At 40.6% G+C, this 17143-nt stretch overlaps 1 protein-coding gene across 2 annotated transcripts; it reads right to left on the bottom strand.

Moving 5' to 3' along the window:
* Positions 1-374: 374 nt before the first annotated feature.
* Positions 375-8986, bottom strand: LOC133459518 (beta-2 adrenergic receptor-like). 2 transcript variants are annotated; one of them, XM_061739536.1, is made up of 4 exons: positions 8775-8986; positions 4563-4701; positions 4176-4467; positions 375-1871 (listed from the first exon to the last, which is right to left on the bottom strand). In XM_061739536.1, exons 2-4 carry the CDS (start codon positions 4693-4695, stop codon positions 830-832), a joined length of 1467 nt encoding a protein of 488 aa, XP_061595520.1. In that variant the 5' UTR covers positions 4696-4701; positions 8775-8986; the 3' UTR covers positions 375-829. The 2 variants fall into 2 exon arrangements, with proteins under 2 accessions (XP_061595520.1, XP_061595521.1); XM_061739537.1 differs by having other exon boundaries at positions 4176-4386.
* Positions 8987-17143: the final 8157 nt, after the last annotated feature.

Raw genomic sequence — 17143 nt, 5'->3', positions numbered from 1 at the left:
GTGGACAAGCTAAGTGTTTTTTTTTTTGTGGGAGAAAAAAAGATGCATGCTTAAATTTCACTCAAAGTTATCAGTCAGGCGTCTTTTAAATTTGTTGCAAATGAATATTATCAGCTTTCTACGTATGTAGCTGCCTCAACAGCCTAATCTTACCTCAAATTGTGCAATAGCTCCATTATTTAAGCACAAAACCTTAATTTCAAAATAAAGGTGGTAATATTGAGACATGCGTACAGTCATGCCATTTTCTTTTTGTTTAAAAAGTCCCAAAGTGCACATTTGCAGGTCAAAGGGCATTGTTTTCCACGTTCCAGGTACCATTAAGTTTACTGTGTTTGGTACCATTATGTTTTTTGTATTAATTATACGTCTACTTTGCTTTATTTTCATTTATTTCAATTTCAGAGGCTATTTAGCATTATTTATATAGACTGTATGGTATTTTAATTTTCATGTTGGAAAAATAATTAATATTAGAAAGTATTCATTTTCCGATAGTACCGACACTTCCAAAAACAACCTCTGTCAAAAATCTCTCAACGTAGCTGTTGTAAATTTCCTTAAAAAGAATACTGGCTTCTCTGTTTTGCTCTGTTATTAAGAGAAGTTCAAATGGAAAACAAAGAAAAGAACCAGTCTTGCACTAAAGGGGAACCGTGATCAAGAGTAAAACCACAGTGAGACTGACAAAATATCACCTAACAACACATACTTACAAAGAGTGAAATGGTTCGTATATCTCAACAAACTCAAACATTGTATGTTTAAATACACTGGTGGTTACTGCACAGATTTACGCTAACAATGTTTAGTCCAATATTCTACTTGGTCAAGCAATTGAGGCCAGGTTTTCCTTACTGTTCCAACTGGCGGAGCTGTTAGCCTGCCAGTCCACCAGAGACCCTGGAGCCACGTCTAAAACCTGCTCAGAGAAAGAACTTGGTGGCAGAGTCGGTGAGCTGTCCTGAATGCTGCTCCCCGTACTCCCTTTAAACCTGGATGTCTGTTGAACGTCTTGCCCCGTAACACCATCCAGGTTTGAGGTCCCGTTCTGCCTTCGTGGGGATTTGGAGAAGTGATTTCTCCTACTGCACCACCCCCAGGCTCTCCTCCCTCCCCAGCGTCCTCCTTTGCCCCTCAAATAGAGTATTTCCTGGAAGGCATGCCTGAAATCAGGGCTGCGGCAGTATATGAGCGGGTTGAACGCTGAGTTGGAATATCCTAACCAGTTGAGGATTCTGACGGCCACCTTGCTATCCCCAAGATTGCTGAAAGTTGTGAGGATATTGAGGATGAAGAAAGGTAGCCAACACACAGTAAAGGTTCCCATAATGATCCCCAGAGTTTTTACAGCTTTGTGCTCCTTAAGAGAGAACTTGAGGCGCTTTGTGGAGAGCCTTCCTTCCCACTTTTCAGTCCTTCCTCTGTTATCGTCCCCCTTGTCCTCTTTTTCAGTGTCTACATCTCCTGGTTGCTGCATGCTCAGTCTGTCCTCTCCTGCGGATTCCTCCGCCTCTGTTCCCGCCCTCAGTTTATTCAGTGCAGGGCTATCGTCAGGACTGGGCACCTGTGCAGAGTAGTGCAGATTATAAAGGTGCTTCTCCCTGCCTCGGATCTTCTCCAGCTGCTTCTGAGCCTCCTGGAAGACGCGGCTGTACAGGAAGATCATCACCACCAGCGGCAGGTAGAACGACACTATTGAGGAAGACACTGCATAGGCGGTGTTGGTGTTGAACTCGCAGCAGTCTTCGGCAGCCAAGCACTTGAGAGCCGTGATATCATCCGATACCCAGACCTTCAGATAGATCGGCAGGAAGGAGATAAGGGAGGCCACGGCCCAAACAGCCAGCACCACTGCAAAGGCCCGACCCCTGCAGTAGCAGCAGCCAAGACGGAAAATACAGGGAAAGAATATGTGAGCACATAGATACACGACAGTTATGGTGTTGATTTATTAGAACTCATGGATATGCAAGATTTTAACAAGAGATCAACCATCATATTACTCTTAGAAATAACCAATAATATCAAGATTTCTCAAGTTGCGATTCCACATGTCTCAAAACCACTCCACCAATATGCATTTACCTATCAGGTAGAAGGGAAGCAGGTATTGATCGGGAGAGTTTGGCTGTTGCACAAATTTACAGAATTGTTAATTTGGAGAAAAACTAATTTGTCTCTGCTGAGAGTTGTTGCTCTGCCTTGAATACTACGTCTCTTTACTTAGTCCAGTGGTTAAATGTATGCCACATATAAAGAAACACAATAAGCAAACAAAGAAGAATGTACACATGTATGAGATGAAATGACAACCTAAACTGGTTTTGGCGGTTTCTTTAGCATCTTTTCACTTTCTGTTTTCAGAGCTATCATTATTATTATTATTATTATTATTATTATTATTATTATTATTATCATTATTATTATTATTATTACAATTATTATTAATATTACTATTATTATTATCATCATCATCATTATTGTTATTATTACTATTATTATTATTATTTTGTGTAGACTTATGATACTTCATTTGTTCTTTTTGTATATTCTATTCTGTTAAAAGGTGGGCAAGATCAGCTTTATGCTTCAAGCCCAGACCTTTTCGGTCAAAATAATCACAATGTTGACCAGGGAAAAACCTGTGTTATCTTGTTTGTTGATTTTTTTGTGTGATTTTTATGTTTGTGAACCGAAATAAATATTAACTAACTAACTAAATTCAATTCAATTCAATTTTATTTATATAGCGTCTAATACAACAGATGTTGTCTCTAGACGCTTTCCAGAGATCCAGAACATGAACATAAACATAAACATAAACCCCCGAGCAATTATTATATGAACAATGGCAGGTAAAAACTCCCATAGTGGGAGAAAAGCCTTAAGCCAAACAGTGGCAAGGAAAAACTCTCCTTTAGGAGGGAAGAAACTAACTATGCCAAATAACTACAGAATGACTTGATTGAGTTTTGGAACAAAATAAAGTATGTTTTTTTGCATGAAATAAAATTGTTATAACCATGCATGTACCTGTACCTCACGAAGGTGTACGACCAAGTTTGGCCAGACAGGCACAGAGGAAGTTCAACTCTCTCACACTGAGTTAAGGTTTTTAAGTTTTTTATGTTATTTCCTAGAAAATATTGAATGAATCCTCTCAAATTCTGGGATATAAACCCATTTTGTATGAGATGAAACAGTTTCTCGAATTTGTAATTTAAGCAAAGGAAAGGAGCCTGTATCTACAGTCAGAGCCGACAGCTGATTTTATCATTAATTTTTCGATTCATATTTTAGGACTCTAATTTGCAGTACAGCATGGACTTAATGTTTTCCCCATATAATAAAGAGTGCTGGAAGTGGTCAACAAGACTAGAGAAACTATGCAAATGCTGTGGATTTACCATTGCCCTCAGTACAATTCAATATTCAAACAGCTCATTTGCAGATTTTGGCATGTGCTGCCAGCAGCCTCAAGTTCGTAGTCTCAAGCAAAGATGAGTATTGGGCTGCAGAGGTCTGGTGATCTCACTTCTTTGAAACTGTACACCTCCAGATTCTTTTCATTTTTAAACTAGTACTCACCCGCAACTGTCTCTGTCTCAAGTGACTTTGAGTAGTGGACTGTACAGTCACAAACTACACGATACAGCTATTTCAAATATCTTTAAAAAACCCTCAAGACCTCCACTCAGTTTTCGTTATTGCAAAACGGTGTGCTGTCCTTTTTAAGGTAAAAAAATAATAATTCTGGAACAGATTTTCTGAAATGGGTGGAAAATATACTGATGTTAATTCAGAGGCATTAGAGAAGCACTTGTGCAAGAGGAAGGGTATATCCATGCAGGGCTAATCATTACCATGGCACTATTTAACCCATACTGACCCAACGCAACGCATGAGTGTGTTTGCCTGCATGAGTGCACCTACGGTTTTGATGGTTAATGGGTTCATATTTTCCAGCTAGTTGAGCCTTTGGATAAAACTCTAGAAAATGATGAAATGCCAGGATTTATTTGATAGTACTGTATGTTTGAAAGCCTGAAAATGTAGAGGGTGGTGCAGCAAAGGTATTCCTCCTGTACTGTTGTCGTATTCGTTTGACAATGCAGGATCAAAAACATTAAGACATTTTATTCATGTTTTTGGTTATTAAACAGCTCCTATACCTGGTGAGCAGAGTTGGGTAGCGAAGCGGCGAGGTGATGGCCAGGTAGCGGTCCAAAGCAATCACACACAGGGTTTCAATACTGGCTGTCACACACAGCACATCAGTTGCTGTCCAGAAGTCGCACATGAAGTTTCCAAATTTCCAGATTCCCAGCAGGATGTTGCTGGAGCCAAAGGGGACCACAACCACACCCATGATGAGGTCAGCAACTGCCAGTGAAGCAATGAAGAGGTTGGTGACTGTTTGGAGCCGCTGGAACCGTAGAATCACTGTAATCACCATTACATTACCTGCACAGAGGAAATTCATGCTGTACTACGACTGTTTGATTTTTCTGTTATTGGCTTATTGGCTGAATGAGTCCGGTAGCCTTCCTGCTACTTACCAAAAACTATGGCCAGAACCAGAACAGCCATGGCAACCCCGAGCAGTACCAGTTCCGCATCACTGTACTCCGATGTTGAGTTAGAGCCCTGGGTGAAGTTGCTGTTCTGTGATTGGTTACACAGTCCTGCCATGATCTGCTGTCAAAACAAACGGTAAAATACAGCTTTGGTCAGACCCTTTGTGGGCAGGTGATTCAAACTGTCAGTCTTCATTCATATTGTAACATATAGTAAATCACGTTTTAATGCAAATTAAAAGCAAATGTATTTCATTTTGTATTCCAGTAAACTACACTTCACTACTGTTAAATGCAAAAATACATCATGCAAACTGTTACTCTGCTGCTGTCCCTTGACCTTTGAAAAGGTTGGTGTTGTGAGCGTCTGGGGCTGAAAGTTGAATGTGAGGTGACAGATGAGTTCAGATGGAGCTGATTGCATTATTCACAATCAGCTGTTTGTGCCAGGTGGGCACAGCTGTCAGAATAACTATTTTGTTAAATGTCCTAAAGAATAAATTAATTTAAAAATGTTTTTTTAAGTCACTGCAAAGATGGAAGTTATCAAATATGCACTTAAATATAGACACACTATGGTTAGGAGGTGTAAAATCTTGATTTACTTGATCACAGTAATTTATATTTGCATTATCATGTAACTATAACACCGACTCTGCTTAGTGATGCATCATCGTTTTAAACTACGCAGTGCAGGTGGTGTCACATATACAGTGGTAAGTCAGTGCTAACTGGATCTGAATCCAGCAGTGGCAGCAGCACCCCCTCCGTCCACGCCCCTGCCAGCCAGAGTCTTCCAGGAAATGTTTGGCTAAAGCTTCAAATTTGCAATACTCGCACTGTTTATGATTTGAAGTTTTCAGTGGAAGCTGTGCTGTTTTCACTTTACACAAAGTCTGATGAAACAAGCCCAAGTGCAAAGTCTTGATCGGGCTCATATTCTTAGCAAAAAGGTCAATCTTTAATTTCTTTACATTTTGACAAATAAATATCACAGACAACTTCCTCAATTCATTAATAAGACTGAGCCAGCTACCCTCCCTTTCTACCCTTTCTTTAAAATATGCAAATGTGGCAATAACAAGTGAAGAATGCATTTATTTTGGTAATATAAAACTGAATATTTGATAATGCATGATTAAAGGTTTAACCTCTTTTTACCTGGGATAGGTGATTCCCGTCCTGTGACCCTGAATACACTGAAGCAAGTATGAAATGAATGTTTGAATGATTCATCTTTTTAATTGTTACATTTAAGGGTCCTAAAAGTAATAACTGTAATTGTGCATTTTGGGTGTTCTAAACTGGAGGAGGCCCTTTGTGGTAGTTTCTCCCAAATTGACAACATATTTAAAGCGTCCCGCAGTGGCAGCAAAATAGGAAGCTGCCTATAGTGTGAGGAAAGGAAGGGCGACTCCTTCAACTAGTGTGCTTGAAAGCACCACTCCCATATGATATAGTGTGGGTTTGCACTCATATTTATGCAGATAGATAAGTCAGTTACACTGTTTGTACATCAAGAGATTATTCTTTCTGGCAAATACGAGGACTACCGCCATAGGCTGCCCAACTTATCTGAAACAAAAACCTTCTTTTAGGCTCAACAGGTCAGCCGGGGAAACCCTGTTATCTCATAAGGCTAAACATATGTGGTTGTTCACAGAAGGAGTGAAGTGGTTCTGGGTGTAGGAGTTCAGCAGGGTCGGCTGTGTGCGTGTCTTTGCATTTTCCTCCCCGGTGTTAACCAACGTCCACTCGCAGCATTTTGTCCAGATACGGTGTCAAGTAATAGAATCGTTTTCATCTCTCAGGTATCTGTCTTATACTGTCTTGTATTCTTTTTATTTTTAGTATTTTGTAATAAAGAACAGTAGAGAAAATAACAAGAAAGGAAAAAGGGCGTAAAAGACCCTGCTGGAACCCTTAAGCCAGCAAGACTCTAAAATAGCGTCTTAACATGCAAACAGAACAGAGTGTACACTTTGCTTTTACACCCTGACCTAATCATTCCACTTGAGGTTACTACATTTTCTTCAGTTGATGCTGGGGAAGAGCTGTGCAATTTATAGGTACCAGAGCATATACATTATGCAATGGTGTTTGCCAAAGAGAAGTGGAGCAGATCAGCTTAAATAAATTACATTTAATGCAACTTTATATAATTGGGGTTGTTGCATGCACCCTGGTTTGCAGTTACTAGAAAACACATGTGAGGGTAGCTGCAGGGTCTTAAAAAATGAACATCTGATATAGCGTGCATATATTTATTAATAGTCATTGATGTATAAAAAGACATCTACTTTTATTCACACTTGGCTGGTTTGGTGAGCATAACGGCTCTTTCACAAACGTGGGCTAATTGACAGCAGGCACATGGAGGTGCTTGTTTGCTGTTCTGACTGTTGGGCAGTCGGGGGATGGTTAGTCCTGGTAGGTGAGCAAAGGTTTAGGGGTAGTAATCTACAAAAGGCCAATACTTACTCTCTGAGCTGACTAATTGCTGGCTCAGCTTGTTGCAAAATATTTCCCTTTGCATTGCCATCTATTTATTTTGCTAATAGAAAGCTGCATGTATGTTATGTTTTTTGATGCACATCTTGAAACGGTTTTGTTAATTGGATTTGCCGCGTGCTCGTGCACTTGGGGTTTGTATGTAAGTTGGCTTTATTCCAAGACAATCCAAACACTCGCAACGCATTTTAATGGCAGCTTGAAAGTGGCGCATTGATTCACGAGTGTTTACCCAGCTCTCCAGTGGTCAATGAGCAAAGTGTTGAATTTTGGGATGCATTTCAAAAAGCTGAATGGAAGCAGGGTTCCACCATGACAGCGTTGCTATTCTATGACAATCATCTCACAAGAGGAGTAAATTGGTCTTAAAAACAGCGTCACAGTGAATTTGAACAGCTGTTGCAAAGCGTCAGGTGCTTTTTTTTAGTGTTAGTTTTGTCAGGTATTCTGTCTGCAGTGCACAACACCGTGTTTGTGTGAGAATTTGTCATTATTTGGAGCATGCGCCGACATTTGCATTTAGAGGACATTCTGTGTCTGGAAAATTATGGATTGGCTGGAAAGTTAACTGCAGAGTCATTTTTAAAATCAATATTTCATTACCAATGCTCATGTGGCCATTTCACTTGTAATTAATAAAGTATTGCAGAGGGCCCTTAAAGGCAATCATGCACTACACACAATATCATACAATTTGTAAGTGTGAAAGGATGTCATCCTTATTATTCATGTTTTTGCAAAGGGCCAGTGTTTATTGGCACATAAAGTCTGAAACTGATATTATCATTCTTTACACCAATGACCCCTGTGTACCCTTTCATGGATCTGTGGTTATTTATCGCTCCACCAATCAGATCACAGATAATCTCAAGAGATGTCATCATTTATGCAAAAATCCTGACCGTTTCCCTGACTGAGCCATTTAAACAGTCTCACACGAGGAAACCTGACCACCTCTCTGGGGCTGGTTATCACACACCAAAGATTTACAGAGCTGTAAAAATATTTATGTAGAGAATCAGGGATGGCAGTTACAATGGGCACTTAGAGCCCAGAAACGGACGCGATCGTGGATACACAAACACAGGCCACGAGTGTGTGGCAAATACATAAGCACACAAAACACCCAGCTTTTTCCAAGCTTATGAACAGATGACAGCACACCAGTGTGAAAAACCCCAAACTCTCTAAAAATAAGACGCACAAACCTTTGAAAGCCATGTTAGATTAACCACGTATAAAAAGATCAACGCTTGGAGATTGTTTTTTTGGTAGAAATTTGACTTGTCTGCAAAATCACGTTTAGTCAAGGCTATTATGCTTTCAGCAAAAGTGAGAGTAGACAGAGGAGCTCAGCTCACTCGTCAGGAACTCTACAGAGAGTATTTGAGATCTGTGTGATTTCAAAAGTTTCAGCCTTATAGAGCTCCAGATATGTTAGTCTTCAGTCCTGCTTATGTTATCTTTATAAAACAATGGTAAAATGATTATGTAACTCCAGAGAAACATGTAGGATTAATTGAATTAGGCACTTAGGTCCTGCTTTAACTGGCACCTAGAATACATATCAATTGTCAAATGTCATCTTGAACAGATGTTATGTAAGTTGGATCGCCCCCATGAAGGCAGTGTGTGCATGAAGAGTATGGATATAAACCAGCCTTCAAGTGTCAGTTTTCTTACCTCCAGGCCTTGTTTTCTGCTTCAGTCCAGTGATTTCATTTTCCAGATGATTTTAAATCCACAACATTATTAAAATGTGGTTGTCAGCAGCTTTTTCTCCGCTTTTTGCTGAGGTATAAGTTTTTGCTTTCAAGTGTGGCACGCACACACGTGCACACGCTCTGTCTGGCTCGTCCTCTTTGTTCTCACTCATGCATGGACACACTCTTTCAGCCCCAGCCATACTTTGAAGCAGCTGAGTCCGTCACCCTTTTTATAAGCAAGCCCTGATGACATCACAGCAGGACAGTAGCCAATCAGAGGACAGGAATCAGCTTTTTGAGTTTATGGCATGTCTGCAGTGTTCTGACAGCTGGACATTACCCAGTTCCCTTTTGGCTTTGGGAAACCAAAGTTTTTGACCTTATTCTTTCAGATAAGCTTCTTTTAAGCACCAGCCTTCTTCACAGTCATACAGCAACTGCAGAATAAAACCACAGACTGCTCTTGTTGTCTGCTGGAGATGTGCTTCTGCAGCTGAGCACGTTCAAAAGCATGCAACTCATCACTGTGATGCTTCATCCCCATATTCAGTAGCGTGGATGGGTCTGCCTCTTGCTGTATGTAATAATAAATGCAGTGTAATATCTTGTTAAATCTCTCCAACCTAGTTTTATTTAAATTAGTTTAAATTTGCTGGGTTTTTTTTAGCCAGAGCTTAGTTTCAGAGTCCACTTTGGTTCATACTCATGACAAAATTCAACTTATGATCAGGTTTCTGCTGAAAATTACAAAATATTTAAAGCAATTTGCTAAAGATTAAATAAAAAATGTTTGACAATTTTTTGTTTAAAAGTCACTTGTATACAAAGTCTTTATTTGCTATCACAAAAATGAATGTATTATACCATTAGAAGTTATAATTCTAACAACTGTTACCAGGCTTTTTGCATATGTCCACTCGGATTTCAGACCCATTGTCATGTGTTTATTCTACTATCAGGAAGGCTTCTGTGCTTTCCTGGTATTAGAATATACAGATATACAGATTTTATGTGAACATCTTTGTGATTTAAAATGAACTTTTGCAAAAGCTTTTTTTTTTCAGTGCAAATCTAGGATTTCCATCGTGAGTGTAAGTTCATAGCGAGTCTGACTCAGCAGAAATTCTGCAGATGCATCCTCTCAGAGAGGTCAGCTGACATGACAAGCAACAGCCCAGCTAACTAATGCTGAGTGCTTATTTTTCGAAATCGAATGAGTACGTTTAGTTTTTTTTTGTCGTACAGACTTGATGAAATGAATTTTGTTAGAAAGAAGTTCATTGGTTTGTTTTCAACAAGTATGTGGTGATGGTGTTTGACAGGTTATGGTACAGAGTCTGTTCCACATGTTGATTCAAGTTTAGATGGATACATTTATGACCTGTCTTAGAGAGACACATACATCAACTGCCTGTGGAGCGTCTGCTGGAGTGTTACCAGAATTACACCGCTTCATTAACATGCCGTTTGTGTTGATCGTTCAACATTCCAGAGATCCAAGAGTATCTTAATACGTTACAAGGAAATATCAGTCTTTGTCCTGAGCACCAATGAGTTGGGTAGTGTTATGTGTTGTGTGTGTGTGTGTGTGTGTGTGTGTGTGTGTGTGTGTGTGTGTGTGTGTGTGTGTGTGTGTGTGTGTGTGTGTGTGTGTGTGTGTGTGTGTGTGTGTGTGTGTGTGTCTTGTGTGTTTTTTATGTTACTGTCTGAGTGTAGAAAAATGAAGCGATGTCTGCTGCAAACCTACAGTAACTTTCTCCATAATGCATAAACTTTTCACATTGTATTACATCATATCATGTTGCATCATCTCATATTGTATCATATTGTCTCCCTGGCTTGCCGTCGGGGTCAGAGGTCAGGGTCCAAATGTCGAGTGCACAAAAGGAACAAAGGACGGACTTGAGATTCAAAATCTGAGGACTGCATCAAATGAAAAGGGGGTTAAAAATCTTAGTGGAGGCAACAAGCAAGTTCCTCTCTCATACAGCCACGCACACGCAGGCACGCACACGCACACGCAGGCACGCGTGCACGCACACACACACGCAGGCACGCGTGCACGCACACGCGTGCACGCACACACACACACACGCACACGCAGGCACGCGTGCACGCACACGCACCTCAGATACAGCCATGGTGCAGTTATGAGACGAGCTGTATTTGTACAGGACACACTCTACATGCATCTGATGTTTTGTGTTTTGGTGTCGGTACAGTCATGCTTCGTGCTTCGAGGTGCCAAGGAAACAGGAAATATTCAAAATGCAGCATGGGTTTCACCCGTCTTTCCTCCTGCTTTAATCAGCTCCTTCCTCTCCATGACGTCTTTTGGGGCATGTTTGTAAATGGGACCAGAGCAACTCCCAGGACCGGTCCCTTTGTGTTTAAACACCCTGATGTGTTTGCAGAGACTTTCAGCTCCGAGAACAAAACAGATGTGTGTTTATATTTATGTTAAAATAGAAAACTGCACACTTTGCATGCAGATACAAGCTGTCGTCCTGCACCCGAGAGCCCACAGCCACATCTGAGGGGTTTGATGTGGAGGTGGCACCACTTCTGGTTATGTGTGGACTGTTTGTGTTTCTCCCCCCAATATAATATACATTTTCTTTGGCATCAGAAACGCAGACTGTTGAGTACAGTATGGCCATACCCTGCCGTCTAAAACATTCCTCTCACGGTGCCTCTTCCTGCCTATGACCTGTTCCTTCCTCTATCTCTTCATCACCCCCACCCTCTGCCTCACCTTCTACTCCTGACATATGCATCCTTTTTTATTAAACCTCTGCCCACTTTACCATCTGTATGAGGGTTTTTCTGAGTCAGATATCCTCGCTTCACGTCATTGTGGGTTCAGGCAGAGTATTGCTTGCTGCGTCAATGAGGATTATGCTTTGGCTCCATCTGCGCTGTGACATCGTGTGGTCTGGATTGTTCTGTGTTGCTGCAGCTGCTGAAAAACTAGTTTATTTTGCTCATACTGCTTTAATTTATCTCCTCCCAGGCTCATGTGAGGTGTAATCAGAATAGATAGTCTCACAGCCTGCCATTCCCTTTTATGAAAACCCCATGGCTTAAATGCATCTAATACAACTGTGGTCATTCAGATTTCACCCTCAAATCTTTCAGGCATGTCAAATCTAACCATGGTAGTAAATCAATTAAAATGTTGTTGATCCTTTTCTTCCAGCTGAAGACGATCCCAAAATGATTTTTTATATTTTATTTAGGACGTATAAAAGTTATGCTTGCTTAAATCTCATCTCACCTCAACTCCTACATTATATGCTCCAAACGTTATCCTCAGATTTCAATCAGGGTTCCCTCCCTGTCTTCAGCTGCCTCTGAACCCTGTGGCATGACCGATTGCCAGGATTAAAAAGCATAAACATGAAGCCCGTGTTGTTGCCTCACTGCTCTGGCTTTCAATGAGATATTTTTGTTTATTTTAAAATTTGACTCCCCATGTTCAGCGCCTTAAGTAGACTTGTCCCTGAATTCATATCAGACTTTTTGACCAGGTTTGTGCCTTCCTGACCCTTCAGATCTGCATCATTTTAATAGTTTCCAGATCTCCATTTTTGGCAAACTAGATAGGACATTTTCCATCCTGCTCTTTCAGGTTTCTGGTTCGAGTCCTGACAGGCACAGAGCAGAGTTTGTCTCAGGGTTTGACACTTCCCCCCAGTTTGAGTTTCAGTTCTGTCCCTCCTGTTTCCCATTGGCCCTGATTGTGTCTGCACCCGTGTCTCGTCGTGTCTCGTTATCCCCTGTGTATATCTGGTCTTGTCATACCTTTGTTCCCTGTTGGTCCGTACTGTTTGCTCCCTCCATGTCTCCTCGTTGTTTTTGGATTCCAGTTTTTGTTCTGCTTTTGATCCTGCCCAGCAGCGTTTTTGGTTTTGTTTTTTCTCAATAAATCCTGTTTTGTTGCGAACTCCTGCCTCCTGCTCTCCTGCGTTTGGGTCCTCAACAACCACACCTTGTGACAGTTTGCATGTTCTGCCCTATGCCTGTGTGGGCTTCCTCCAGGCCCTCCAGCCTCCTCCCACACTCCAAAAAAACATGTAAGTTAGGAATTGTATTGAATCATGCTCTTTTAATCAAGAGATTAAAAGATTTAAGAGAAATGAGAGATATGTTTGCAGTAGGAATTTAGAATCAGGTCTCTTGTGTGACAGAAGTCAACAATATAATGCTACAAACTTCTCCTTTCTTCAACCACATGATTATTTTTGGGCATGTTATAGTTGTGCAATATCTCTTGGGGCAGTTTCACACAGAGAAGAATGTATAAATATATACTTAAAACACATATATGTATGTAATATTTCTTGTATATGTAGAAAATATCATCATAATGATTTTTTAGATTTGAAACCGCAATAATCTTACAGTATGGGCTTTTATTTTGAAACTGTTATGTTGATCAACACTGACTTCTGCTATCCGCTACCCACCATCAATTTAAAACAAACTGCCATCAAATTTAACTAATCTAAGTCAATTAAATTGATCCCTATAAGCTCATTTCGAAGGAATCATGCAAGCAAATTATTTTACTCAGATCAGTGACGGTAAAAGTGAGGAAAGGTGAAAAAAATACTGTCTGTTTTGACTAACTATCCTTGAAACTTACTTGCCAGTTTGAGCTGGAAATTGAAATCAAGAGCAGCAGCTCATCACCACAGCAGCTCATCACCACAGCAGCTCACGGAGCAGAAGTGCAGAGCTGCCCTCAGCTGAAAGCATTTCCTTGTTTTGCAAAAGAAAAATGCATCAGTCGAACAATGATGCCAGTTGAGGTTTCTTCGTGGTTTATTTGTGCTCAGAGACACGTGAGGTATATTTTGTACATAACGTGCGATGGGCACCGCTGAGACCATGCTGTACCGTTTCCTGCTCCTACATCCTAGAACTAGTGGCTCGCTTTCATTTCTTGTTTTTTGAATAGCTTGATTTAAATAAGACAATGATCTCGATGAGAAGTTAGCACAGAAGTGATGACTGTCATTGGTATTGAGAAATGTAGACAGCAGACTCTTAGGTGGTTGGAGGGGGGGGGGGGGGGGGGGGGGAAGAGAAGGAGGGTGATGGGTGTCCCCCTGCAGCGTAGCTCTATATAGAACAAAGCTATGTTTAAGACGAGGTGTGCTGGTCGTCAGTATTGAATTCCAATATCGGGCACCATTATAAGCATATTTTATTCTTCAAAAGAAAAAAATACAAAAAAATCTAGCTTGAAAAGGACCAGTGAAATGTGATGTGGAGGTAGAGGCTGTCCATGTATTCTTCCTCTCATCCTATGCCCTGTGTATGTATGTTTCCAGCTGCCTCACCTCTGCCTCACAGTACAGCTGTAATGACGATGTGATGACTGAAAGGGTCAAAAAGGTGGAAAGAAAAATGCAAAGTTACTAAGACTGATTGGACTTCACTGAAAAAAGCCTCATAAGGATATATAAGTGATCACATTGTTGAACCTTTATAATGTGACACGTCGTTTGTGAGGAAGCTTAAGTTAGTGAATGTTTGTGTGTGTTGTCAGGTGAGGAGTGGTGGCATCAGAGGTCTGCAGATCAAGAATGGAGCGCGTCAGCGCTGAGATAAACATCCTTTCATCGCTGCTGCTGTTAGGTAGTGTTCCTGCCGTTTCCTCTCTTCCCATATTTCACTTTCTCTCATTTTCCTTCCCCTGCTTTCCATTTTCCTTTCCTATTTCCTCAGTCGTTCAGTCTTTCCTTTATTTTTCACATTTTTTTCTTCTGCTTTCATTTTTATCGCTCAGTTTTCCTTCATTTTAACTCCTCAGCTTATGTAACTCTTATATTCTGCTCTTCATCTTTCATCTGTCTTAATTTTTACCAGGGTCAGGTGGTGATCCCAATGGGGCCATCTGTCTCCCCCGTTCACATTCCTCTGGTGAAGAGCCAGCAGTCTTCATCTCTTTAGGACGACCACACATATCCAGTCTTGTGTAGTGTATTTGTTTTAAATAATTCGTTTTTCTTCACTTTTAATGACACCCTTTTGCCTTGTGAATAAAAACCACATTTAATTAGTGCCAGAAAGTTTTCAGTAGATGAAATTTATGGCTGTTTAATAAACTAAACTCCATTATATTAATAACCTGTTGAAAGCAGGCCCTTGTAAATCAGAAAAGTAGTATTTCTGCTACTTAACAGATTAAACATGACGGATTGCAATAAACATGTGAGGTGTCACAGTTTGCAACTAGGAAGTGGGATCATCCATCCTGGTCCGTCTGGTCAACCATCTCTCTGCATCGCTACGGCGTGTAAACACCTGTCTGCTCGTCTAAAATGCTTGAAAATGCCCTGATTATATCACACAAGGTTTGGAGACAACGTTTAATCTACTACAAGGTACCGGTGGGAGCTTTCATCCGCTTACATCTTAAGTCTTCTAAAAAGGTTTGATGGATCTCTGATGTTGGAATTCAGGACTATTTTTTTTTTTTAAAGAACACCAAAGGATGATTGTGAAATATTCTCTGTGCAAAGATGATTCTCTCCTCTGTGGACTGGCGATGATAGAGGTTTGATTGTACAATCTTTACTCTGCTGATCAGATGGGTTGAGCCAGCCTGTGGTATCTAATATTTTGAAAGTGCCTTCCTTTTCACTTTCCTTTTTAGTTTTAGTGCTGCCACGAGCCACGATTTTAACTTGCCGTTCACTGAGTTTACACAAGCCCATTCTTCATTTATCACTCCCCGGGTCTGCATGTCCCGACCGTCTCTGTGATGCACAGCGGATGAAGGGACGACATTCGCAGTGGTACCCTGCTTTTTCTCTGCGCAGCAACAGCTCAAAGAATTCCTGTACGTCCAAACACAGCTGCTTCGTCTGCTTTGGATAAGAACCAAAGCTGTGAGAGATTGATTCCGCCCCTCGTGTTTCAACAACCGGAGAGAGGGAAGTTCCAGTCTGCCAAATGAGATGTTAAGACCAGCAAGTCTCATCAAACTTCACGTTTTAATTGCAAGAAATGAGCAGCAGCTTTCAGATGCCCCTCAGCTGCAAGGCTCGTCTCACGTGCGTTTGTGGAGAAGTGTTGCTCTGTCATCACATTGTTGTCACAAAATGACAGACTGCAATGTACAAATGATATTTGTAAAATAAGAAAGACCTGTAGGGAGATTTTTACATTTTGGGACAAAGCAGGGGGGGAAACGCCATCAATGAGTTTTTTATCCTCTGTAGTCATAAGGTGTGGTTTTCCTTCTATTTAAAGCCGAGGGTGAATATGCTTTGATTTATCAGCTGCACTTTAATCATCTGCACCAATAAATCTAAGGACTTTGGGAGTGAACGGGAACCTCTGACCTCTGGGGTTTGGATTTATCAACAACACAACTGTCTGTAAAGGACAGGAATCCTGACATAGAGGGTCCATTTATGAGCTTTTAATCATAGGAAGTGTAGGCAGATCAGTTATTATACTCTAACATATATACACACACACACACACACACACAATAGCTCTGACCTCACCTTCACCTTGTTTCATTTCCTGACTGACAAACCTGCAAACACGCCAATGTGTACCAGGACCTTTTTGCTTTCACTAAGAACAAATTTTGTCTTGAAGTGGGAGGGGAGCACCAACAATTTGTGACCAGATGTACAGACTTGTGTCTCCTTAATGCTATAAATACATACTAACCTGTAAAATCTAGCATTATTGCAACGAGAAACTTCTTTTAAAGGGTCTTGTGAATCATCCTCAGGTGATTCTGACTGAACTGGAGCAGACGGAACTTATGACTCAAGTATGACCATGTGTCATCAGATTTCGTCACGTCTGATGATAAAACAACATGAAATGTTAAATAAGATCTACTGTAATTTACAGACCTAAGTTTAGATGGTTGTTTGTCAGAACAATTGAGATTAGATTTTGTGTCTTGTGTGTTACAGGCGCGTCTTTTCTACATTGGTCCAAAAAAAGAAAGAAAAGAAAACACTAGCGCCAACTAACATTTGGCTTTTGAGTTCAACAGGAAAGAGCTTAAGTGTCACATGAAATGACTACACAGCACTCTGTTTTGAGCGCACGCTAATTTACAATGGGTGTGCTGCACAGGACTGCAAGAGCTGGCGCATCTTTTTTTTTTGTGGTCACAGCGAGACATTTTTTGTTTTTTTTGTTCATGTTTCTTTATTGGGTAGTTGATGTAATGCATATTACACAATAAACATTTTTTAAAGGATTCGACAGATTACCCCGTTTTATATTTTAACACACACACACACACACACACACACACACACAAAACAAACAAAAAAAGTAAGTAAATAAAGACACAAAACT

The sequence above is a fragment of the Cololabis saira genome, chromosome 14 (assembly GCF_033807715.1).
Source record: "Cololabis saira isolate AMF1-May2022 chromosome 14, fColSai1.1, whole genome shotgun sequence".
Lineage (NCBI taxonomy): Eukaryota > Metazoa > Chordata > Actinopteri > Beloniformes > Belonidae > Cololabis > Cololabis saira.
This window is presented reverse-complemented; position numbering and strand designations above follow the sequence as displayed.